The sequence below is a fragment of the Vicia villosa genome, linkage group LG1 (assembly GCF_029867415.1).
Source record: "Vicia villosa cultivar HV-30 ecotype Madison, WI linkage group LG1, Vvil1.0, whole genome shotgun sequence".
In the NCBI taxonomy this organism is placed as follows: Eukaryota; Viridiplantae; Streptophyta; class Magnoliopsida; order Fabales; family Fabaceae; genus Vicia; species Vicia villosa.
This window is the reverse complement of record NC_081180.1, coordinates 131042587-131067998: the sequence shown is the minus strand read 5'-3', so window position 1 is coordinate 131067998 and position 25412 is coordinate 131042587. Positions and strand designations below refer to the sequence as shown.

Below are 25412 nucleotides of genomic sequence, written 5' to 3'. Positions count from 1 at the left end.
AACTTAAAGATCCCTTATGTATTCTGATTAGGAATAGCCAAAATGTGTTGAATATTGCACACATTGGCTTCTCTCTATGTAATGGCCAACATCGTTTAATTATTTTAGATAGCACGGATTGGTATCTCTTTATACAAAGTGAAGTTTGTTGAAGCATTTAATGTATGGCACAACTACCTCAATAAGAGCTTTAACTAATGTATCAACTGTTTTTATAACTTTTCTAAGTCATATAGATGATGTCTTTTTTCTCTACCATTGATAATTTAATGCTATCTGTTATTTACTTTGAGTGAGGAGCATTGAATATTTAGTTCAACCAAGGACATAACAATATTAATGGTTCTGAGTTAAGTATAATATGACTGGTTTATGAACAAGTATTTTTAAGAATCATTTGCTTTAAGACAGTCATCATTTACCGATTACTAATAGTAATATGATTGCCACTGTTGTAGATAATTTGCCGTTGCTACAAATGGAGCATATTCACAATGCATCAGGAAAAAAGGCTAGAGCTAGAAGAATGTTGATTTTGAAAGAAAATCGGTCTAAACGTCAAAAATTATCTCCTCAACAAATACTCCGTGGGCAGACTGTGATTAATAATCCTACCTTCCACACTCCGAGACAACCTTTGTCCGACCTTACTCAGGAATTCCAAAATATTATTACAAGAACACCAGTTTATCAACATTCTATTAGTCCAAATGTCAGCGACGCAGGGACAGAACCTAGCCTATCAATACACGGTTTTAAAAATCTGAGAAGCTGCCACATTGCCTCCTTAGGGACAAATCTTTACTCAAAGTTTGCATCAACTTCTACACTTAAGGAAAATGATTCTTTTGGTCTTCCGAGCATAACTACTCAGCACCCCCTTCCGCCTCATGAAAAGAACGTCGTTCGAGCCGGAAGTTCTTCTAATAGAGCCACGTTATTGTAATTATTTTTCTTAAGTACATACTGTTTCAACAATGGTTTATATATAAGTTGTCAACTGGCTATAGGTAAATATTTCTAATGTATTGCCCATTTTCTTTGTCAATAGATGTCCACCGGATTCCAAGACAGCTCGGGGACGGCCTAAAAATCAATTTGGAGTTCCAAATATGGCGCTTAACTTGTGCAGAAAGTTTCCTATACCAACGAATACGCAAGAAGCTGCCATGCAAAGTCAGACCTCAAATGCAAACCCACAGCCTAGGTATATTATTTGATCATGCAGTTAAATTACCCTTCAAACCACCTCTGTATTTGTAAGTTTGATCTTACTAATCTTTGAGAATTGAATAGGTGTTCAACATTCGATAAACCTCGCAGGGGCAGGCCTAGGAAAAATACCACTGCTCTTAACCTCCCTATGAATACAGATATCAACAACCAAACAATTAACTTGCAACATTCTATTCCATCTGAAGTATGCAGATCAAGGTACCAAACATGACATTCTAACCATTTCTTTGACAATTTGTTTCAATGCTAACTCTCTAATATGCGAAATGGAAATTTCACTAACACAACGAAGTCGTTAGACCATATGTCCATGGGGTTCAAGTACCGCAAAACAGGGGCAGACTTGGTGCTGACGAGTATACACCGGTCTCAACGCCTACACATGGTCCCAACAATCGAAAGACGCCAACATGTCCAGTTTTTACACCTACGGTCAATTTGGATTTTAATAGCGACTCAGACAATGACAGCGACTATGACCCTTTTGCAAGTAAGTTTAATAATTCCATACTAGAGAGCCGTATCTTTGGTTGAAATTCATAATTGTCTCTACAATGGTAAATGTCCATTATGTTTCAACTATACCCACACATGTAATTATTTTCCTTTACTCATTTTAAGGTTTGTTTATCATAACATTACAGCATATCTATCCGAGGATGAGTTATTATCGGAAGACGAAGATTATGATGCACCTTTCACAATTCATGATAATGCTGCCGGCCATTCTGAAGGTATCCGTTCTTAAACACAGCCAGCATAACACAAAAACCGTTATGCTTAAATATTCCATTTCTTCTAAAATATTGATATATTCCATGCTTTTGTAGAATATTACGATATTGGAGTGCCTCTTATTGAATGCCGTTATTGTAAAGCGATGATGTGGTATCAAGAGAGAATGCATAAAAGTTCTCATTCCGCCAACCCAAAGTTTATGATGTGTTGTGGCAACGGGAAAGTTGAACTCCCACTACTTAGAGAGCCTCCAGAAACCCTTGCAAAACTTTTGTTTGATCACAATAATTTGGTTAGCCGCAAGTTCCAACAACAGATCCGAGTATACAACATGATGTTTGCATTCACGTCACCGGGGGCAAAGGTTGACAATCGATTTAACAATGGACGTGGGCCTCCAACACTAAGGATACAAGGTCAAACATGTCACCGAATAGGAAGTTTGTTGCCACCGCAAGGTCAAAAACCTAAGTTTGCTCAGTTATATATTTATGACACCGAAAATGAAGTTGAAAATCGAATGGCAGGACTAAGGTTATTTCTTGAAACCCATCCCTGTGAATTTGACATATATATATATATATATATATATATATATATATCTTTTGTAAATTTTGTTACTGTTTTAATATCTTTTGAATTAATATTCTTTTTTTGTCCATATCAAGGAACAAAGAAGATTTTGATCCGGAAGTTGTCAGTCGATTGGCAAGCATGCTGTATAAATTCAATCCTCATGCTAAAAGTTTTCAAATGGCAAAACAATGGTTAAATAATGGGGAAACTCCAAATTTAAAGCTCCGGCTCATTTCCAACCGATCCACCGATGGCAGGGTCTATAATCAACCAACCGTGTCTGAAGTGGCTGCTTTGGTTGTTGGTGATATTGACACGGCAGAAATGAGGGATATCATAATGCAGACAAAGGGAGGTAGACTTCAAAGAATCAACGAGCTGCATGCGGCTTACATGGCTTACCAGTATCCTTTGATATTTCCTTATGGTGAGGACGGTTATAGACCTGATGTTGCACATAGAGACTTGCCTGTCAACGAAAACAGCATAAGAAATAGGCTCACAATACGCGAATGGCTTGCCTTCCGCATTCAGACAAGGTTATGTGAGGCTAAGACTTTGTTATCTTCGAGAAGGTTGTTCCAACAATTCCTGGTCGATGGTTACACAATGTTAGAATCCGAGAAACTAGAATGGCTACGTAAAAATCAACCAAAGCTTCGAGTGTCAAAGTACAACTCTTTAGAGAAAGAGGGCGATCAAAGTCAGGCGCCAGGAATAAGCATAGGTAAACGAGTTGTTTTGCCTTCTTCCTTTGTTGGCGGCCGTAGATTTATGGATCAGTTGTACTATGATGGGATGGCTATATGTAGTAAAGTCGGATTTCCCGATTTGTTTATTACTTTTACATGTAACCCAAATTGGCCAGAGATTCAAAGAGTTCTCGGACCTCTACATTTGAAGCCTCAAGATCGCCCGGATGTCATTTCAAGAGTTTTCAAAATCAAATTCGATCAACTCCTTTCAGATTTGACCAAAAAAGGCGTTCTTGGAAAAGTGCTTGCTTGTGAGTTACCTTTGCCCATTTACTTAAACATTAGAATACCATTGCTTTCATGTTTACTAATTTTGTTTTATTTTGCCCGTGCTAGATATGTACACCATTGAGTTCCAAAAGAGAGGATTACCTTATGCCCATATATTGCTGTTTTTGCATCCTTCAAACAAATATCCAAGGCCCGATGACATTGACAAGATCATTAGTGCGGAAGTCCCCGATCCCAGAAGACACCCTCGGTTATACAATTTGGTAAAATCTCACATGGTCCATGGTCCTTGTGGTTTGGCAAATCTCATATCACCTTGCATGAAGGATAACAAGTGCACCAAGTTTTATCCTAAGAAATTTCAGCCTACGACTATAGTGGATCACGAGGGATATCCGGTTTATAGGAGAAGAAACAACGGACACACAATTGAAAAGAACGGCATCATCTTTCATAGTGGTCATGTGGTTCCTCACAATCCAAGTTTGTTGTTGAAATACGAAGCCCACATCAACATGGAATGGTGCAACCAAAGTACTTCCATCAAATACCTTTTCAAATATATCAACAAAGGTTCGGACCGTATTTCTGCAATCATACAAGGTCAGGACAAAAACAACGTTGACGAGATCAAGCAATATTTGGATTGTCGATACATCTCCCCAAGTGAAGCATGTTGGAGGATCTTTTCTTATTCTATACATGGAAGGAAGCCCGCTGTAGAGAGACTGTTTTTTCATATGGAAGGTGAAAACTCCGTGTACTACAAAGACTACGAGCAAGTTGGTGATGTTTTACTCAAACCAAGTGTAACCGAGTCAATGTTTACAGCTTGGTTTGAGGCAAACAAAACTTACGAGGAAGCAAGATTGCTAACCTATGGTGACTTTGTTTCTAAATTTGTTTATCATAAAAGAAGTCGGACTTGGAAGCCAAGGAAAAGAGGATATACCATTGGTCGACTCATTTGGGTTCCTCAAAGCACTGGTGAATTGTTTTATTTAAGAATGATGCTCACTGTCACAAAGGGTCCTTTATGCTATAAAGACATTAAGAAAGTTGATGGAAAACAACTAAAAACTTTTAGGGACGCATGCTTTGCGATGGGATTTCTACAAGATGATCGAGAATTTGTCGAGGCCATCAAAGAGGCACATCTTTGGGGTTCCGGTCCATTTTTACGCAAGTTATTTGTGACTATGTTGTTATCTTCTTCCATGAACAGACCGGAACATGTTTGGAGAAAGACTTGGATGTATTTATCAGATGGCATTCTCTATGAGCAACGCTTATTCACAAGAAATCAAGGTATTTGATTTTTACTCTCACTGTCATGTTTGTTTAGATATATTGCACCCTTCATGCATTTAACTATCTTACTGCAAAATACTGTTTTTATTTTACAAATAACATGCATCCAATATAGTAGAATCAGTATATTTTCAGTATTTACAAACTATGTACTACATGCTGGTAACGATAGAATCAGTATAATGTGTGGTGTACACGGTTTTTTTTGTTATATATGACAAGCTATCTTACTGGTAGGTTACAATATATTACCTACACTATTCAATGCAGAATCTAATGTACTTTCGATGACTCAGACCGTGTTTTCCATTTTTTCATATTATAATATGCGAAAATATATCACTGCCAGGTTGCATTAGCAATTTAAGCAACATTACAAATATACTATAGAGAAAGTGGCTCATTACGTTTGTACACCTCTTTATTTCCAAAACTGATACCTTGCCTATCATCCATAAGTAACTATCAGGATTACAATTGTCTAAGTAATATATAGTACTCATTTATAAAATGCATAACATTCTATTATTACCATCTATGTCGTAGGTCTGACAATGAGCGATGTCGAGCTCAAAGAAAGGACACTTATGGCCATTGAGACACTTTTACAAAATAATAATCGAACTCTGAAAGACTTCAAGACAATGCCATATCCAAAAGATTTTGTCGTCTCCTTTACTGGAAATAGGCTACTATACGATGAACTTCAATATGATGTTGTTGCTCAAAAACAAATTTTTGATACTTTGTATGCTTCTCTTACAGGTAAGTAGACTCTATTGAATAAACATTTGAAAATACATCAATTTTGCTTTTTTATTAACACTCTATTTTGAAATCACTATTATACATAGATGAGCAACGGAGCATTTTTGAGGAAATCATGGATGCTGTAGAAAAGCAACAAGGTGGGGTGTTTTTTTTATATGGCTATGGTGGGACTGGTAAGACCTTTATGTGGAACACTTTATCAGCAGCACTTAGGTGCAAAAAAAAAATTGTCTTGCCAGTTGCTTCGAGTGGAATTGCAAGTTTGTTGTTACCAGGAGGAAGAACTGCTCATTCTAGATTTAAGATTCCCGTTCCTACTTTAGAGACTTCTATTTGCAACATTGAAAAAAAAGATGATATTGCTGAGCTTCTTAAGTTTACAGATTTAATCATCTGGGATGAGGCTCCTATGGCTAACAAGTTTTGCTTCGAATCTTTGGACAAATCCTTAAAAGATATCATGAGTAAAGACACACATGCATCTAAAAAAATATTTGGAGGTAAGGTTGTTGTTTTTGGTGGTGACTTCAGACAAATTCTCCCTGTTATACCAAGAGGTACTAGATCTGATATTATCCATGCAACAATTAATGCTTCTTATATTTGGGATCATTGCAAAGTATTGAGACTTACAAAGAACATGAGATTGCAAAGTGGTCCACCTACTACTACAGCTGATGAGATTAGGAGCTTTTCTGAGTGGATTTTAAATATTGGAGATGGGACCATGTGTGAACCTAATGATGGTTATGCTGATATCTGTATTCCAGATGAGTTCATAATTTCAAACTTTTCAGATCCGATTCAGGCCATTGTTGAAGATACCTACCCTGATTTGATTCATAATTATCTTGATTCCAATTATCTTCAAAGTCGTGCGATATTAGCTTCAACAATCGAAGTAGTTGATGATATCAACCTATATATCACTAACCTTCTTCCAGGTATTCATATGCCACTTAGTTCATTTCCTGTATGCTAATCATAAAGATATTTTGTACTATGATATAACCTTTTTTCTCTTAACATTATTAACTAATTCTTGGTATTTTTCATGATGTAGGTGAAGAGAGAGAATACTTTAGTAGTGATTCCATTGATAGATCAGATGTAACTAACTTTGATGCATATGAGCATGTGACACCCGAGTTTTTGAACGCTCTTAAAACCTCAGGATTGCCTAACCATTCAATCAGGTTGAAAGTCGGGGCCACTATTATGTTAATGCGCAACCTAGATCAGTCAGAGGGCTTGTGCAACGGAACACGACTAACTGTAACCAGACTTGCTGCCCATGTCATTGAAGCCAAGATCATTTCCGGAAAAAACATTGGTAACATCTTTTATATTCCTAGGATGTCTTTATCCCCCTCACAGTCTCCATGGCCATTTAAATTGGTGAGACGCCAATTTCCAATTATTGTTTCCTTTGCCATGACTATTAACAAGTCACAGGGCCAGTCACTTGACAATGTGGGATTGTATTTGCCAAAGGAAGTTTTTAGTCATGGGCAATTGTATGTCGCTATCTCAAGAGTCAAATCCAAAAAGGGATTAAGGATTCTTATTCATGACAAAGAGAAACAACCTATGCTCTCTACCACCAATGTTGTTTTCAAGGAAGTGTTCCATAACATTTAAAAGGTGCGAGGTTTAATATTATTTCATACCAAACATGTATCAACTTGGTTAAGACTATGAATTATTATTCATTTGCAATTTAATTGAATTTGTGTTTTTTTCATATCTTTCAGGTTATATTCATTCACTTCATTTTGGAATGTCATGTTGTAGCTCAACTTATTTTATTTGAGATTTTGTAACACATTTTGTATTTCTCTACTTATTGGTAGCAGCATATTGTTTGGTCAGTACTAAGCTTATAACATTTGAAATTCTACTAGAGCCAAAACAATTCAGGCGAAGGCTAATACTTCTTCATTATCATGACATTAACAATACTGTCAATATATTTTTTGACTGATTATATCTTTTCATTATAGTCATATTCCATATGTTAATTTCTTCCAGGACAACAAAACATCACTAAAAAATAACCCGTGCGGCAGCACGGGTCTGTTACTAGTTACACACAACAATTCTTGTGGTGAGGGTTTGTGATCAAGATCGATAACGTCCATGGAAAGGAATTGAAGGTTCCCAGTGGGTGAAGATTTGTGGGTTTTTTGGTGAATAAAATCTGCGAATTTTGTCCTCCAAGATTGGTGAATTTTAGGGGTTTTTGTCAAGAGGCTTCATCAAGGATTCAACTGAGTGTGAAGATTGAAGAACAAAGGTTCGAGCAATTCACAACACTGCAGAAAGGGAATCAACGATAAGCTCTTGGAGGATACTTGATCTGGCTCAAGATCAAGGGAAGAAGATACAAAGAATCAACATATTCGGTTTATCGTTATTGCTTTGTTATCTTCTTTGTATAAACTCTTTTCAATCATAATGAAAGACATCCCAATTCCCGTTTGGAATTAGGGGCAGATGTAGTCGTAGTGAGGACGATCGACGAACTGCCTGAACAAATATCGTGTTCTTATTACTTTTATCTTTTCGTTTACGTTTCGCTTATTTCTGGTCATAATTGCAAATGGATTAACGTATCAAGTGTTAAACTTGTGTGATAAGATTCTGCTCATCACAAGTCACCACACATTGATTCATAATTCAATTTGGACATTATCACCAAGTGTTCGATATATTGCTTTCATCATAAATCAAAGCCATTGAAAAACAAGTTTAATCAAGCAAAGACTTAAACGATTTATCGCATTATAACCTGTTGATTCTCTAATAGTTTTTATCATCACATCATAGTTAGTTTGTGGTTTAATTACATATCTGATCCTTCCCGTAGCGGTTCGGAATTGACGCGAGTCGATCCCTAAACTCTTTTGCCATATTTTTTAAGGAATTCCGAATAAATTCTGAAGTATCTATTCACCCCCTCTAGATACGTAAGCCTAGCGTCTAACATTCACCAGCCTAAAGATGTTCTTGTCAATTCCATTAAATATGGCATTTAAGGCCTTAGAATTGGCAAGTGCGAGTTCGTCTTCTTCTTGGTTTCAGTCTACCTCTGGCTTTAACACAATCGTGGGTTGATTGTCTTATCCCATAATAACAGGATGTGTCCACCCTTTCAGAAATGCTTTCCAAACCTTGATATTTATAGATTTCAAAAGGCCACCATTCAAGGTTTCCAAAATTCATAATTGCTTCCATCCAGAACAGGTGGTATGTTCATAAATCCAACTTCCTTGTCCATCGTACCAGAAAGTAACCTCCCTAGATCTTACTCAGATACAGAGTAGAGTGCCTGCTCTAATACCAATTGAAATTCTGGTATCAGATATAGGATGTCGAGTGAGATGCCACGGCACTATATCTGAGTTATGAACATGAATAAGAACAACAATAATGAACTTGCAGAAAGTAAATAACACAACGATATGTTTACCCAGTTCAGAACAATCCTTCCTACTCTGGGGGCTACCAAGCCAGGATGAAATCAATATTCGATAGTATCAATTTGAAGTTAAACAGTCCCAGTTTATCCTTCTCACTTAATCATTACCCTTCCTATGATTTCTACTAAGTCTCTCCTAGGTATGAGGCCCTCCTCAAATCCCTTCCAGTCACAATCCTGTGACCAAATAAAAATCAAATAAATAAAAATAAACAAACTACTCCTCGATGCTTCAAAGCTTACGAGGATGCAAATACTCTCCTTGCTTAAAAGCTTCAGAGATCAAACAACATTCAACACCTACAGGTTTGTGAATGTACACAGTGGAACACTTATGACCTAATCCCTCAGACCAGAAGTCGTACCAGAAAATAAGGATTCACTGAGCCTTTATAGAGCGATCCCTAGTAATCCTGATCACGGGCTTGGGCCATATAAAATAGGGTTCTCGCGCAGCTAATCTATTAAGTCAGTTTAAGTAACTGACAGCCCAAGACCTAAAAATAGAAACAGACTAAGACCCTTCAGAATGCTTCAGAAAACTTGCAATGTCAAGACATCTGTTATGACATCATCGCAACTATTACACAATGATTTAACCAAAATTACTGCCAAAACATAACCAACAAAGTGGTAACATAAGAAGGCAAGTGGGAGAAGAAAATATTTCGAGATGAAGGAAAAAAAGGAGTGTACCTTTTTATTGCCATCTTGTAATCGATTAGGATCAGATCCAAACAAAATTTTTTAATGTTGATTGATATATTATCTGGGTTGATTGAAAATTGATTTGTCATTTGATATTTTTTTCTATTTTCGGACTTTTAATCGATTAAAATCTTATCTCAATCAATTAAATCATCAATTTTTATTGATTTCCATCAAAGCTAATTGATTTATGATCTCCTTAGAGATTGGTTGTTGAATTGAGTTTATAATCATTTAGATTTTGTAATTAATGGATTAAATGACATTAGATTTGAAAACAAATAGTCTTAATCAATTATCTGGACATTTTAAAGCATTTGAGATAATGTGCCTAGTGAAGAGAACTCAAGGGTTGACCTTCCCTCCAAGCTCGCCAACATAAAAAGAGTAGGCCACACTAGTGCTATAATTTAAGAAAATTTAGATGTCCCCAATGTTGAGGCATAATGAAGCGAACACTCTTGAGGTCACCTAGACCACTAGTTGGATGATTCCTATAATATGTTATCTATTGTTAGACGAGCTCCCCCAGTCGAGATGGAAGCGAAAAAGGTTCGAAAATGTGAAGTAAAATATATTGTGATATGGAAAAAGAAATTGCCTTATTCCTCACAGAGGACCTCTAAGGAACATGTGGTAGCCACATTGGCGGGCGTGCACTGGCCTAAATTGCACATGATGGGTTATTATTGGCCCACTCCAATGAAGGATATTGTAGAAACTGTCAGGAAATGTGACAAATGCAAAAAGCATGCCAATCGGCATCATGCACAAACTAAGATCCTTCATTTTGTCACATCGTCATGGCCATTTTACCAATGGGACGTGAATATCCTAGGCCTTTTCCCACTAGCGAACGACCAACTGAAGTTCTTAATTTTTGGAGTAGACTATTTCACAAAATGGATAAAAGTTGAAGCCATCTCCAAGATTACAATATAGAGGGTTCATCGCTTTACTTGTAGCGGATCATTTGTAGGTTCAGGCTACCAAGAGTTATCATCTTATACAATGACACTCAATTTGCAATTCAACTATGGTTGATTTCTATTATGACCTAAGAGTACAAATAAAGTTTATCTCAGTTGTCCATCCACAAGCGAATGGGCAGGCCGAGTCGGCAAACAAGATAATATTGGGCAGGATAAAAAAAGTTGGACGAAGCGAAAAAGCTTTGGGCCATATAGCACTATGAATTACTATGGTCATATCACACCATCCTCCATTCAACTACCAAAGAAACTCCATTTATAATGGTATACGATGCTGATGCCATGTTGCATGTTGAAATCAACACGACCACATGGAGGCATTCTCAGTTAAGTGAAGTAGAAAATGAGGCAAGGATTAGATATACAACTAACCTTATTGACGAAACCTAAAATGTTGCCTATATTAGAGAATTCGTCTACAAATATAAGGCAACCAATGGATATAATTTCATGGTGGTCCCAATAAAAATGCAAGAGGACGATCTCGTGTTCAGGCAAGTTTACATGTCAACTCACCTGGTAAAACTACAACCTAACTAAGAAGGTTCATACTATATATGTCAAAAACTACCTCACAAAGCTTACAAACTCGAGGAACTGAATGGAAGAATCATCCCTAAAATATGGAACTCAATTAACCCGAGATACTAATATAGTTAGGTATTTTATGTTTCATATTTTAATAAGGAAAATCCATTTAATTCCATGAACCTTCTTTCAATTATTTTATTATCATATTCCCATGAAGTATCACTAGTTCATATCCATGTTGGACTTCCACTAGAAGATCCTTACCCCCTTATATACAATATCAATATTGGACTTTCATTGGAAGATCCTTGTCACCCTCAGAGGCAATGTCAATGTTGGTATTCTCCTAGAAGATCATTGTTGCCCTTAGAGGCAATATCAATGTTGGACTTCCACTGGAAGATCCTTGCCACCCCTAAAGGCAATATTAGTGTTTGACTTTCACTAGAAGATCCTTGCCGCCCTCATAGGCAATATCAATGTTGAATTTTCACTAGAATATCCTTGGCGCCCTCAAATACAATATCAATGTTGAACTTCCACTAGAAGATCCTTGTCTCCTAAGGGACAATACATATATTGGGCCAATACTAAAGAATTTTCAGGTTTCATCTTATTTACAATTAACCTTCTTGTTGGATCATAAAATATACCACGTAGTGGATCCTTTAATAAGCAGAGAAACAAGTAAATTAATTTAAGGTCCTGCTTGAGGGACTCAACTTAAAGTCTCATATGAGGAACTCAACTTAAGATTTCACATGAGGGACTCAACTTAAAGTATCGCCTAGGGGGACTTAACTTCAAGTTTAGTTAGAGCGAATCAACTTAAAGTCTAGCCTAAGATACTTAACTTAAAGTCTAGCATGAGGTACTCTACTTAATGTCTTGTCTGAGGGACTAAACTTAAAGTCTCGTTTAGGAGACTCAACTTAAAGTCTCTCCCGAGGGACTCAACTTAAAGTCTCTCCAGAGAGACTCAACTTAAAGTCTCACATAAGAGACTCAACTTAAAGTCTCTCCAGAGAGACTCAACCTAAAGTCTCGCATAAGAGATTCAACTTAGAGTCTTGCCCGAGGGACTGAACTTAAAATCTCGTTTGAGAGATTCAACTTAAAGTCTCACTTGAAGGACCCCAAACTAAATCACTCAACCCTTTACAAGAACTCGTTCTTGATGGATTGTGTATTTGGATAATTCTATTTGATCTAAGAGAGGGCCAATCACAAGGAAGTATAACATACCTATTTGGAGGCGAATACGTAGCTAGCATTATATGTCGCCCAAGGTTGGGTTCTAGTCGCCCATTTATCACCACATGCGCTTATTGGCTACAACACTCGCCAAAGAGTGATGTAAGAGCCCGTTCGAATTCAATACATGTATATTTGGAAATCGCTTTTACATTGAATGTCATAAATCATCCGGGTTTTCTTCTCCACAATACCCCCTTATACTCTTAATTATCAAGTATTCAAGATTTGTTTTTTCACTATATATAAATTTATTCAGATTTCTGTTATAATATTCAATTTTTATCATATTTAAGATTTTTCTTTATACCAGTTATAAACTTATCGAGCAATTCTATCTTTTATCATTTGTTATATGCTTGAATTATGATCTTGCTCTCATTCTCCTTCACTTTCTGTGTACAATTTCATTTTAAAATTTAAATAAAATTCAATTAATCCCACAATATTCAAGAAGACTCATATTAGGCATAATCAGTCACACATCAATCTAAAATGACACAACTGATAACTTAAACAAACATAACATGAACAGACATGTCTATAGATAAAATTAGTAAAGAATTTGAAGAAAAAATTACTTCATTTTAATTAAAATCACATGGGTCAGAAACACCCACCAAAAAATAACTTAAACTTTACACTAAAGACCAACAACTATAATCATTTTTATTACAAATTTTATTCAAGAACTTATATACAAAAACAAAGAGATCATTCTTCAACATTACTTGATTCATGACATGGAGAGAACAAAGATTGCTCTTTCCTTTTACTAGAACTTGTAAGCACTGAAACAACTTTACGCAAGGTTGGTCATCTAGAAGTAGGGCCGGCCCAAGGGTAAGACGGGCTAGGCCCTCGCTTCGAGCCTAAATTTTTTTTTTTAAAGATATATTAGATCTCAAAAAATTAAAATTCAGTATATTTTTTTGAAAAAAAATTGTGTAAAGATGTTTGATTAGCTTAGTTGGTAAGAGTTTGATGTTTTATTTGAAAGGTCCTGTGTTAAAATCTTCTAGAACTACAAAAGAGAAAATTTTACTATCCATTTTATTAGAACCGATGGTTTTTTAGAATTTTTTTGAAACATAGTTTATTTTTTAATGAGGAAAAAACTATTTCCCTAGAGTAATTTGAATACATAAATTATTATTGAATAATTATATATATATATATATATATATATATATATATATATATATATATATATATATATATATATTTAAATAATTTTATTTTTAATTTTGTAAAAATTCATTTTTCCTTGTGTTACTCTTGTTTATATAAAAGCTTTAAAAAATATTTAAAGATTTTTGTTTAATTAAAAACAAGACTCGCCGTATAAAGAGAATTTCGTATTAAATTTTGTATTTTGAAAGATAATTCAACTTTGATAAAAAAAATATAAATATTTAACTACCAAAATTAATATAAGTTTCATAGTAGATACTAAAACATTTAGTCGTAAATTTTTTTAGAACTTCTTCTAAAAATTAAATATTTAATTATAGTAGATGAACAAAAAAAACTTCATTTTAATAGTCGTCTTAGGCCTCACATTATGTTAGGTCGGCCCTGTCTAGAATGATAAGTGTCAGTGCATAGTAAAGAAATTTTTAAGACATCAAATATTTGAGCAACATCAATTTCATCTAGTAGGTCCAATTTTGCATAATGATGTCTAGTTTCAATGAATATTTGTTGATATGATTTGTCACCCAGGTTACAAGATCACCACCACCTTGGTCCAATGACTAGATTGGCTTCTTGCTTCTTAGTAACTCCCATATGACTACTCCATAACTGTATACATCACATTTTGCCGTGACTTTCATTGTGTATGCATACTCTGTGTCAACACAATGAAAGATTGCGATACACGCGTGAAATGATTATTGTTGAAAAAAAGAAATGCGATAATGTTTGAAAGAGTGCTTACCAGGGGCAATGTAGCTATAGGAGCCAACAACTACAGAGATTGATTTGGACTTTGAGATATCAATAAGCTTAGCCAAACAGAAATCACTAACATGAGCTTCAAATTCATGGTCAATAAGTATGTTATTGGACTTGATATCGCGGTGGATAATCCTCGGCTTGCAATCGTGGTGTAAATAAGACAGTCCTTGTGCAGTTCTTAGAGCAATTCTAAGCTGGAAATACCAATCAAGACTACAGGAAGATTCTCCATGAAGTAACTCTCATAAACTACCCTTTTCCATGTGTTCATAAAGTAGCATATTAGAGCCATTGTAGTTGCAGAAACCGTATAACTTCACAATATTGCTATGCCTTATTTTGCCCAAAGTTAAGATTTCAGCGTGGAAGCAACCATTTAGATCAATGTTGTTACTGTTTGATGTAAGTTTCTTTACAGGAACTGTACTCTATCAAGCCTCCGCCTGTATTCAATCAAGCCTTATGGAATGGCCTGTTTGGCCTTCCACCTCTCTGCACAAGGGTCAGCAACCGCAACACGCTGGATCTTCCGCTCACAGATACGAGGGAAGTGCCCGTAGATCTAACAATGCATAAATAAAAACCATAAAGCTGAGGTAATTATAATTAAACACAAAAACTATGTAATAAATTATAATATACCTGTAACAAGCTCAGGTAACCAGCAAACTGTCTGGTGTTAGGATGAGATGAAACATCAAGCGTCGTGTATAACATCGTCAATGTCGCCACTCCCCAAGCTCAACATGGAGTGTCAAGGGCGCTGAATATAGAAACATAGAGAACATCTATATAAACTCCATACTTGTCTGCAAAGCGAGTACATGCCACTAGATGTAGCATCTACGCCCTAGCGACAGCCTGGTACCTATCTGCATGCACAAGCTCCTGATAAATCCTCCTCAAACAAGACATCCTAAGGTGAAAGCCCCGAGTCTCACCAAACTCACTCAACACCACCACCTCATCAACCTCCAACGCATCCATAACCATGAGGACCGCCGTCGCCTGGTCCCTATAAACTGGTGTGAAAAATGTACTAGCAATCAGAATGTGAAAGAGGGCATCCACATCATCTAAAGTCACCGTCATCTCCCCAAATGGAAGATGGAAGGATGATGTCTCTAGGTGCCACCTCTCAACAGAAGCTGATAACAGAGAGGCATCCAACATCGTCAACGAGCATCCAACAAAGTCCATCACATGAAAATCCTGAACTATCCTTCTCACCTGCTCAGGTATCTGACACTCGGGGAAGTTCTTCAACTTTGACCTGTGAGAAGCGACCTTCAACACTTGACGCTCCTATAAAAAAATAATATAATTAAAACAAACTCGTATAAATAAAATCGTGTAATAAACATAAAAATTAAGCACTTAAATAAGACAAATATTACATACCTCGCCCTGCCATATCCTATAAGCGACATGGTCAACATATCCAGTCAACACAGACCTGTTAGAAGGTCCTCCGAGAAAACCTCCATCAGTGTGTACTGATGGCACCGTAGATGCACAAGTGGTGGGGTCTGTATCCTGAACCACCCGCTCCTGACCTATCTAATCCCCTTCCACCGACACCTCGACCTCTCCCATTGGCACCTCAACCTCTTCCACCGGCAACTCAACCTCAGCCACCGTCTCCTCGACCGTAGCCACCGACTCCTCAACCTCAACCATAGCAGTAGCTGCTCTACCAGTCCGGTGGCGAGGTGCAAGGAACCCCGCCACCGCCTGCTGCTCAGTCCTCTGTTTTTGATTAGAACTGGTCGGAGGAAGGCATCCAACACGTAGCTCTGCGACCTGTGCCTCATCAGCAGCTCGAGCAAGAGCATCGACTCTATCGCTGGCCCGTCCCGCAATAGAATCGTCCTTGCCTCTGGTCCTTACTGCAAAATTTAAAAATATAAGGAAAATAACATTTAAAAAAAAATAGAAATACTGAAAATTTTGAAATTTCCGGTGCACCGGAAATTTCAAAGTTTCAGTAAGACAATTGGTACCGGAAATTTTAAAATTTCGGTATGATAATTAATAAATAAAAATACCGGAAATTTCAAAATCAAAATTTCTGGTAGCAAATTCCGTAAATTTTAAAATTTCTGATAGAAAATACCGGTAATTTTACATAAAATACCAAAAATTTACTTGTTTTCGCTAAAAATCTGACGCGCCTCGAAATTTCCGGTATCGTCTGAAAATTTGAAAAATGTGGTTCCTCCTATAAATTTGAATAAAAATGATAATGAGAAATGGTTGAATACTTTGGTCTTTTTCATAGACTTGAGGGGGTGCCATGATTAATTTGAGGGTGGCATGTTAAGGCATAATCAATCACACATTACTCTAATCCAAAGAATAATGTTATTCTTACACCCATATTATACACCAATACTTACACCAAACACTGTTCACCGTATTTATACGGTGAACAGTGTTTTTAAAACAAAATAATAATATTTATTTTTGTTTTTAAATTACGGACGACACTGTTCATGTATGGACGTGCATTAACCAACTTCATTAATCAAATTTGTACACTGCATTAACCAAGTTTGATGACTGCTAAAAATTATTTTTAATACCTAGATGTTGCATTAACCAACTTCATTACTGCATTAACCAAGTTTGGTGACTGCTAAAAATTATTTTTAATACCTGGATGTTGCATTAACCAACTTCATTACTGCATTAACCAAGTTTTTACACTGCATTAACCAAATTTGAGTAATGCTATTATTACAACCATGAACAGTACTTTACAGTAGTCATCAGATTTGGTTAATGCAGTGTGAAAAATTGGTTAATGCAGTAATGAAGTTGGTTAATGCAACATCTAGATATTAAAAATAATTTTTAGTTGTCATCAAACTTGATTAACGCAGTAATGAATTTGGTTAATGCACGTCCGTACATGAACAATGTCGTTCGTAATTTTAAAAATAAAAATAAAAATAATTATTTTATTTTAAAAAATATTGTTCACCGTATAAATACGGTGAACAGTATTTGGTATAAGTATTGATGTATAATATGGATGTAAGAATAGCATTATTCTAATCTAAAATGAGTGAATGATAACCTAAACCTAACATGAACACACATGTCGATTGATAAAATTAGTTAAATATTTGAAAAAAATTACCTTTATATTAATTAAAATCACATGGGTCAGAAAACCCATTTAACTAACTGAAAGAGAAATTTTTAATAGATTTATCTATTCTAAATAAAATCCCAAGTCTCGGTTTAAGAATTCCAAATCTTTACTAAAAACACCCTCATTAGGATTCATCTTTACTATAAATATACAAAATTAAATAAACTTAATTAAGAGTAATCCAAGTAAGGTTAATGAGTTATTGTTGTATTAAAATTTGAAATAATTCATTCTTTTTAAAACAAATTTATTCGATAAAAACCAATATTATTAGATTGAATGTGTTGCCTTATGTATAAGTTTTTAGTGATTATGATAACTTCTTCTACCAGTAAAAAAATATATGGTAAATAAAAAACTAAACTACATAAACAAGAATACCAATGAACACAAACTTTACATTAAGGTTGTGTTTGGTTCGGGGTAGATGAAGGGGAGGGGAGAGAATATTTTTAATTAAATGTATTTGGTTCAAATTTTATGAGAGAATGGGAGGGAAGGAGAGGGGAGCAAAACCCCTCCAACACACACTTTTTGCGTCCCTCCAAATCGGAGGGATTTGGAGGGGAGAGGAGGGGAGGGAATCACAACTTTAATATTTTAAAAATTATTATAATTACTATAATATCCTCAGTTTTATTTTAATATTTTAAAACTATTTATTTTCTTTTGTATTATTGCTCTCTTCTGTGTGTTTTTTCTCAATTGCTTCTATCAACTTATTATAATTATTCTCCACCTTTAAATTATTTTGAAATTTTTGTCCTTAATATAAATCATAATCATTTCACTTTTTTGATTTTTTTATAACTCTTTTATGTTTATTTATGTTTTTTTTTCTAATTTTGTTATGTATCCTATCATATTTTCTTTTATGTCAAATTTTTAAAATTTTCATTTTAATTTATTAAAAGATTTAAACCATTTAAATTTAATAATAGACTGTTTTATGTATTTTATATGTTAAATTATTCATTACGATTTCAAAGTTGTTATCAACATATAGTTTAATTTGTTTTTGAACATTTTATTCGAATTAAGTGAGCTCAATTTTTTAACGTTATGTAGTAAATCATAACTTTTTAGTCACTCAATATTAGAAATTTTACTAATAAAAAAATATGTATAGATTTTTCACATTTGAATATCATATTTTATCACTTATATAAGATAATAGGGATAAAAATGTAAATTATTAATAGAACCCCTTTCCTCCCCTCCTGAACCAAACATATTTTTAATTAAAATCCCTCCCTTCCCCTCCCCTCCCCTCGTTTGAACCAAACACCCATCTGATTAAAAAAATCCCCTCACCTCCCCTCCCCTTCTCTCCCTTCCATTAAAATTCCTCCCTTCCCCTCCCCCTCATTTGAACCAAACACACCCTAAAGACCAACAATTATTGTACAAATTTTATTCAAGAACTTATATACAAAAACAAAGAGATCATTCTTCAACATTACTTGATTCATGACATGGAGAGAACAAAGATTGCTCTTTCCTTTTACTAGAAATTGTAAGCATTGCAACAACCTTACGCATGGTCGGTCGTCTAGAAGGATAAGCGTCGGTGCAAAGTAAAGAAATTTTCAAGACATCAAATATTTGAGCAACATCAATTTCATCTAGTAGGTCCAATTTTGCATCAATGATGTCTAGTTTCAATGAATATTTGTTGATATGATTTGTCACCCATGTTACAAGATCACCACCACATTGATCCAATGATTGGATTGGCTTCTTCCCTGTTAGTAACTCCAGTAGCACTACTCCATAGCTGTATACATCACATTTTTCCGTGACTTTCATTGTGTATGCATATTCTGACAACACAATGAAAGATTGCGATACATGCGTGAAACGATGATTATTGTTGAAAACAAGAAAATCGATAATGTTTGGAAGAATGCTTACCAGGGGCAATGTAGCCATAAGAGCCAACAACTGCAGACACTGACTTCGACTTTGAGATATCGATAAGTTTAGCCAAACCGAAATCACCAACATGAGCTTCGAATTCATGGTCGATAAGTATGTTATTGGACTTGATATCGCGGTGGATAATCCTCGGCTTGCAATCATGGTGCAAATAAGATAGTCCTTGTGCAGTTCCTAGAGCAATCCTAAACCTGGAATACCAATCAAGACTAGAGGAAGCTTCTCCATGAAGTAACTCTCCTAAGCTACCCTTTTCCATGTGTTCATAAAATGGCATATTATAGCCGCTGTAGTTGCAGAAATCGTATAACTTCACAATATTGCTATGCCTTATTTTGCCCAAAGTTAAGATTTCAGCGCAAAAGCAACCGTTTAGATCATTGACGTTACTGTTTGATGTAAGTTTCCTTACAGGAATTATACTCAATCAAGCCTCTGCCTGTACGCAATCAAGTCTTCTAGAATTATCTATTTGGCCTTCCACCTCTTCGCACAAGGGTCAGCAACCGCAACACACTGGATCTTCCGCTCACAGATGTGAGGGAAGTGCTCGTAGATCCAACAATGCATAAATAAAAACTATAAAGCTCAGGTAAATTATAATTAAACACGAAAACTATGTAATAAATAACAATATACCTGTAACAAGCTCAGGTAACCAACAAGCTATCTGGTGTAAGGATGAGATGCAACATCAAGCGTCATGTATAACATCGTCAATGTCGCCACTCCCCAAGCCCAACTTAGGGTGTCAAGGGCGCTGAATAGAGAAAGATAGCGAACATCTATATAAACTCCAGACTTGTCCGCAAAGAGAGTACATGCCATTAGATGTAGCATGTACGCCCGAGCGGCAGCCTGGTACCTCTCTGCATGCACAAGCTCCTGATAAATCCTCCTAAACCAAGACATCCTAAGGTGAAAGCCCCGAGTCTCACCAAACTCACTCAACACCACCACCTCATCAACCTCCAACGCATTCATAACCATGCGGACCGCCGTCGCCTGGTCCCTATAAACTATTGTGAAAAATGTACCAACAATCAGAATGTGAAAGAGAGCATCCACATCATCTAAAGTCACTGTCATCTCCCCAAATGGAAGATGGAAGGATGATGTCTCCGAGTGCCACGTCTCAACAAAAGCTGATAACAGAGAGGCGTCCAACATCGTCAACGAGCATCCAGCAAAGTCCATCAGATGAAAAATCCTGAACTATCCTCCTCACCGCTCAGGCATCGGACACTCGGGGAAGTTCTTCAACTTCGACCCGTGAAAAGCGACCTTCAACACTGGACGCTCCTATAAAAAAATAATACAATTAAAACAAACTAGTATAAATAAAATCATGTAATAAACATAAAAATTAAGCACTTAAACAAGACCAATATTACATACCTCACCCTGCCATATCTTATAAGCGACATGGTCAGCGTATCCAGTTAACACGGACCTGTCAGAAGGTCCTCCGGGAAAACCTCCATCAGTGTGTACTAATGGATCCGTAGATCCACAAGTGGTGGTGTCTGTATCCTGAACCACCCGCTCCTGACCTATCTGATCCTCTCCCACCTACACCTCGACTTCTCCCACCGGCACCTCAACCTCAGCTACCGGTTCCTCGACCGCAGCCACCGACTCCTCAACCTCAGCCACAATAGTAACTGCTCTAAATACATACCAATCCGGTGGCGAGGTGTGCGGAACCGCACCACCGCCTACTGCTCAGTCCTCCGTTTTCGGTTAGAACCAGTCGGGGGAAGGCGTCCAACATGTAGCTCTGAGGCCTGTGCCTCATCATCAGCTCGAGGAAGAGCACCGGCTTTATCGGTGGCCCGTCCTGCAATAGAATTGTCCCTGCCTCTGGTCCTTACTGCAAAATTTAAAAATATAAGGAAAATAGAATTTAAAAAAAAATAGAAATACCGGAAATTTCAAAGTTCCGGTATGATAATAGGTACCAGAAATTTCAAAATTTCGGTATGATAATTAAAAAATGAAAATACCAGAAATTTCAAAATTTCCCGTAGAAAATTCCGTAAATTTTAAAATTTCCTATAAAAAATACCGGAAATTTACTTGTTTTCGCTAAATATCTGATACGCCTCAAAATTTCTGGTATGTCTAAAAATTTGAAAAATGCAGTTTCTCCCATAAATTTGCTAAAAAGTGGTAATGAAAAATGGTTTGAGATTTTGGTCTTTTCATAGATTTGAGGGAGTGTCATGATTAATTTGAGGGTGGCATGTTAAGGCATAATCAATCACATGTGGCAATCTCACAAAGCTTCTCAAGTTAAACCAAATTTCCAAATTTTTTATATTTTATAGAATTCTACATTAATTTTAATATAAATTTCAAATGAATTTTGCATTAAAACCCGTCAAATAAATATGTTATTAATTTTTTATAATTAATATCTCAATTAACATTGTTTAAAGAATATAACAATTTTTATAACTCTTATTATCATTAATTATTTATTTTACAATTATAAAATATTGATATTACTTTCTAATAATATAACATTTTTAATTATATCATTAAAAAAATAGACTCTACAAAAAAAAAAATCCCTCCACAATGGTAAAAATACACAAGTTTTGTAACTTTTTTAAATACACGACTTTTACTTATTTTAATGTTACAAATACTACATAAATTATTCAAATAATATTTCTATATAAAATTATACAATATTAAAATAATAAAAATATAAAATATAACATATAAACTAAAATATAACTTCTATTAACAAGACCTTTCATTTGCTTTTGAAATTCTATTTCCTTTTACCTTATATCTTATTTTTTTAGAAAAACTATTTAACATCATAAGTACTACATATATAATTTAAAGTAATATATTTTAACATAATAATTTATAATTTAAAAGAATTAAAAAAATATATAACCTATAAAAAAAACCCTACAATGTTAAAAAATAATTTTAAAATATAACTTACTTATTTAAATATTAAAATGATATAAAATTGCTCATAAAATTATGTGTAAAATCCTTTATATTAAATTTATTAATTTTTTTGTATATTATGTAAATTTATTCTATTTATAAAAATAATATATTAATTTATCAAATAAATTTTGGAAATACATTTTTTCTCTTATTTTTTGTACATGTAAATTTATTCTTTTTTTTTTATAAATAATATATTAATATATCAAATAAATTTTGGAAATACATTTTTTCTGTTATTTTTTGTATATTATATAAATTTAATCTATTTATATAAATAATATACTAATATATCAAATAAATTTTGGAAATACATTTTTCTCTATTTTATAAGTCATATTATATTAAAATATAAATACAATATATATATATATATATATATATATATATATATATATATATATATATATATATATATATATATATATATATATATATATATATATTATTTTAAAAATATAAATTGAAAGAATCTATTTGTTCTACATTTCATATTTAAATTTAAATAATAAGTTAAAGTTTTCAAATATACATTATTATTTTAATTTTAAACTTAATATAGTTCAAGTAGTCATATTTTAATACTAAAAAATTTATGTGTTAAATTTTTTTTATATAAAATTTATTCTTTTGTTGGTATACTATAAAATTTTATTCTATTAATATAATTCATATATTAATATACCAAGTAATTATTTGAACTAATTTTTTTAAAATTTTATTCTATTAATATGATTCATATTAATATCAAAAATAAATATTTTAACTAAATTTTTTCTATTTTTTAACTCCTATTATATAAAAATATTGAATAGAATAATTATTTGAACTTATTTTGTAACTCCTATTATATAGTATTGATGAATAGAATAGTAATGAATTGAAATTAGTTAATAACTTGAAACCTCCTAAAAAATATGAAAAATTAAATAATAAAAATAGATAAAGGTCAAAGAATTAAAATAAATATAATATCATAATAGTAATAAAATTTTAGCTAAAAAGAATTTTCTTATTAAAAAAAATTCTTCTAAATTACATAATTACTTTTTTTGGTATATTATAGAAATTTATTCTATTAATATGGATCATATATTACTATATCAAATAAATATATGAAATATATTTTTTTCTATTTTGTAACTCCTATTATATAGTAAAAATGAATAGGATAATTATTTGAACTTATTTTGTAACTTCTATTATATAGTAATGAAGAATAGAATACTAATGAATTGAAATTAATTAATAACATGAAACCTCCTTAATAAATATACAAAATTAAATAATAAAGAGTGAGAAAGGTCAAATAATTAAAGTAAAGGCAAAATATCTTTTTTGGTCTCTTATGTTAACCTCGGGGTTCATTTTGGTTCCTTAACTTCAAAAAATGTCATATTAGTCCCTTAACTTTTCAAAAAGTGTCATTTTAGTCCTTTTTATCATATTAGCGACTGATTTAGCGACCAATTTTTTAGTTTTTCCGTCGCTAATGTGACAAAAAGGACTAAAATGACACCTTTTGAAGAGTTAAGGGACCAATATGACACTTTTTGAAGTTAAGGGACCAAAATGAATCCCGAAATTAACATAAAGGACCAAAAAGAATATTTTGCCTAAAGTAAATATACTATCATAATAATTATAAAATTTTAACTAGCAAAATATTCCTATAAAAGAAATTCTTTCAAATTAAATAAATATTTTTTATTTGTTTTTTGGTATATTATACAAATATAGACTATTAATATGAATCATATATTAGTATAACAAATAAATATTTGAACTACATTTTTTTCTATTTTGTAACTCCTATTATATAGTAATAATGAATAGAATAATCATTTGAATTTATTTTGTAACTCCTAATATATAGTAATGATTAATAAAATAGTAATTCATTGAAAAAAATTAATAACTTGAAACCTCCTAAAATGTAATACTCGGTATTAATAATTCCTGAGTCTATAAATTGAGTAATTAGTGGAGGACTTTTAGAGTTATGTTATACCTACCATATATTTAGAAGTATTAAGAAGTAAACTAAATATGTGTGTGAGGGGGGGTATTATAGTCTTTACCCACTTAAATTAGGACTTAGGAGTTGTTTGGAAGGCATGATAATTCTCCATTTTTGGAAACAAACCAAATTTTGTAGAGAGGAAGAGAAAGAGCGTGAAACAAGAGGAAGGAGGAAGAGAGACCCTTTATCAACTTCATCTTTCACCTTGCATGTTTAGAGGATCATCATCCCAGCCCTAATCCATCATCAAGCAACCTGTTAGTAGCTTCTCCTCCTCCTTTGATTTCAAGGTGAGTCTCATAGATAGAGACCTTGGGGAACTTTTGGGGTTTACGTCAATATGAGGGATTAAGGGATTGAGAGTATGTGTTCAATAATCCTTATTCATGCATGTTTAAGACTTTATTTTAGTAGTAATTCGTGTATGTACCATTGCCATATCTTATTACTCGATCAAGCTTGAATGCATGTGAAATTTTGGGGTTTGGGAACCCCAAATGCGTTTCTGAATTTTGCTGGTATAGCAGAGTTCGCTGTAGCGAACGTTGTAGCGAATAAGTCTGGGAGTTGAGTTGATTTAGTTGCTGGAGCTCGCTACCGTTTGCTGTAGCAAATCGGGGCTTCGCTGGCAGTTCGTTGTAGCGAACTTACCTATGTTGAAGAAAGTTTGCTTCTGTTTGAGTTCGCTGTAGCGTACAGCAGTTCGCTGTAGCGAACTAGCCTGATACAAAATTGATATTTCTCCCCTATGAGTGCAGTTTCGCTTCGT

General features: G+C 34.1%; 2 protein-coding genes across 2 annotated transcripts; one reads left to right on the top strand and one right to left on the bottom strand.

Annotated features, from left to right (window-relative positions):
• The first annotated feature begins 439 nt into the window (after positions 1–439).
• On the top strand, positions 440–7259 carry LOC131654159 (uncharacterized). Its single transcript, XM_058924587.1, has 11 exons — positions 440–942; positions 1052–1207; positions 1297–1434; positions 1572–1726; positions 1881–1970; positions 2067–2508; positions 2643–3556; positions 3642–4844; positions 5394–5612; positions 5702–6562; positions 6682–7259. The coding sequence occupies exons 1-11, from the start codon at positions 440–442 to the stop codon at positions 7257–7259; spliced, it is 5259 nt and encodes a 1752-aa protein (XP_058780570.1).
• An 8130-nt stretch (positions 7260–15389) lies between these two features.
• Positions 15390–19921, bottom strand: LOC131654149 (LRR receptor-like serine/threonine-protein kinase RGI2). Its single transcript, XM_058924576.1, has 4 exons — positions 19621–19921; positions 19170–19529; positions 16149–16435; positions 15390–15851 (listed from the first exon to the last, which is right to left on the bottom strand). Exons 1-4 carry the CDS (start codon positions 19919–19921, stop codon positions 15390–15392), a joined length of 1410 nt encoding a protein of 469 aa, XP_058780559.1.
• Positions 19922–25412: the final 5491 nt, after the last annotated feature.

Excerpts from the sequence above, each read along its gene's own strand:
- LOC131654149 (XM_058924576.1), bottom strand. The coding sequence starts at position 19,921 with ATGCCATTTTATGAACACATGGAAAAGGGTAGCTTAGGAGAGTTACTT. Across the intron at positions 16,436-19,169 it reads CTCTCCATGTCATGAATCAA|TAAGGACCAGAGGCAAGGAC; the intron begins GTAATGTTGAAG and ends TAAATTTTGCAG. Across the intron at positions 15,852-16,148 it reads TGCCGGTGGAAGAGGTTGAG|GAGCGTCAAGTGTTGAAGGT; the intron begins GTGCCAATGGGA and ends ATTTTTTTATAG.
- LOC131654159 (XM_058924587.1), top strand. The coding sequence starts at position 440 with ATGATTGCCACTGTTGTAGATAATTTGCCGTTGCTACAAATGGAGCAT. Across the intron at positions 1,971-2,066 it reads TGCTGCCGGCCATTCTGAAG|AATATTACGATATTGGAGTG; the intron begins GTATCCGTTCTT and ends ATGCTTTTGTAG. Across the intron at positions 2,509-2,642 it reads AATCGAATGGCAGGACTAAG|GAACAAAGAAGATTTTGATC; the intron begins GTTATTTCTTGA and ends GTCCATATCAAG.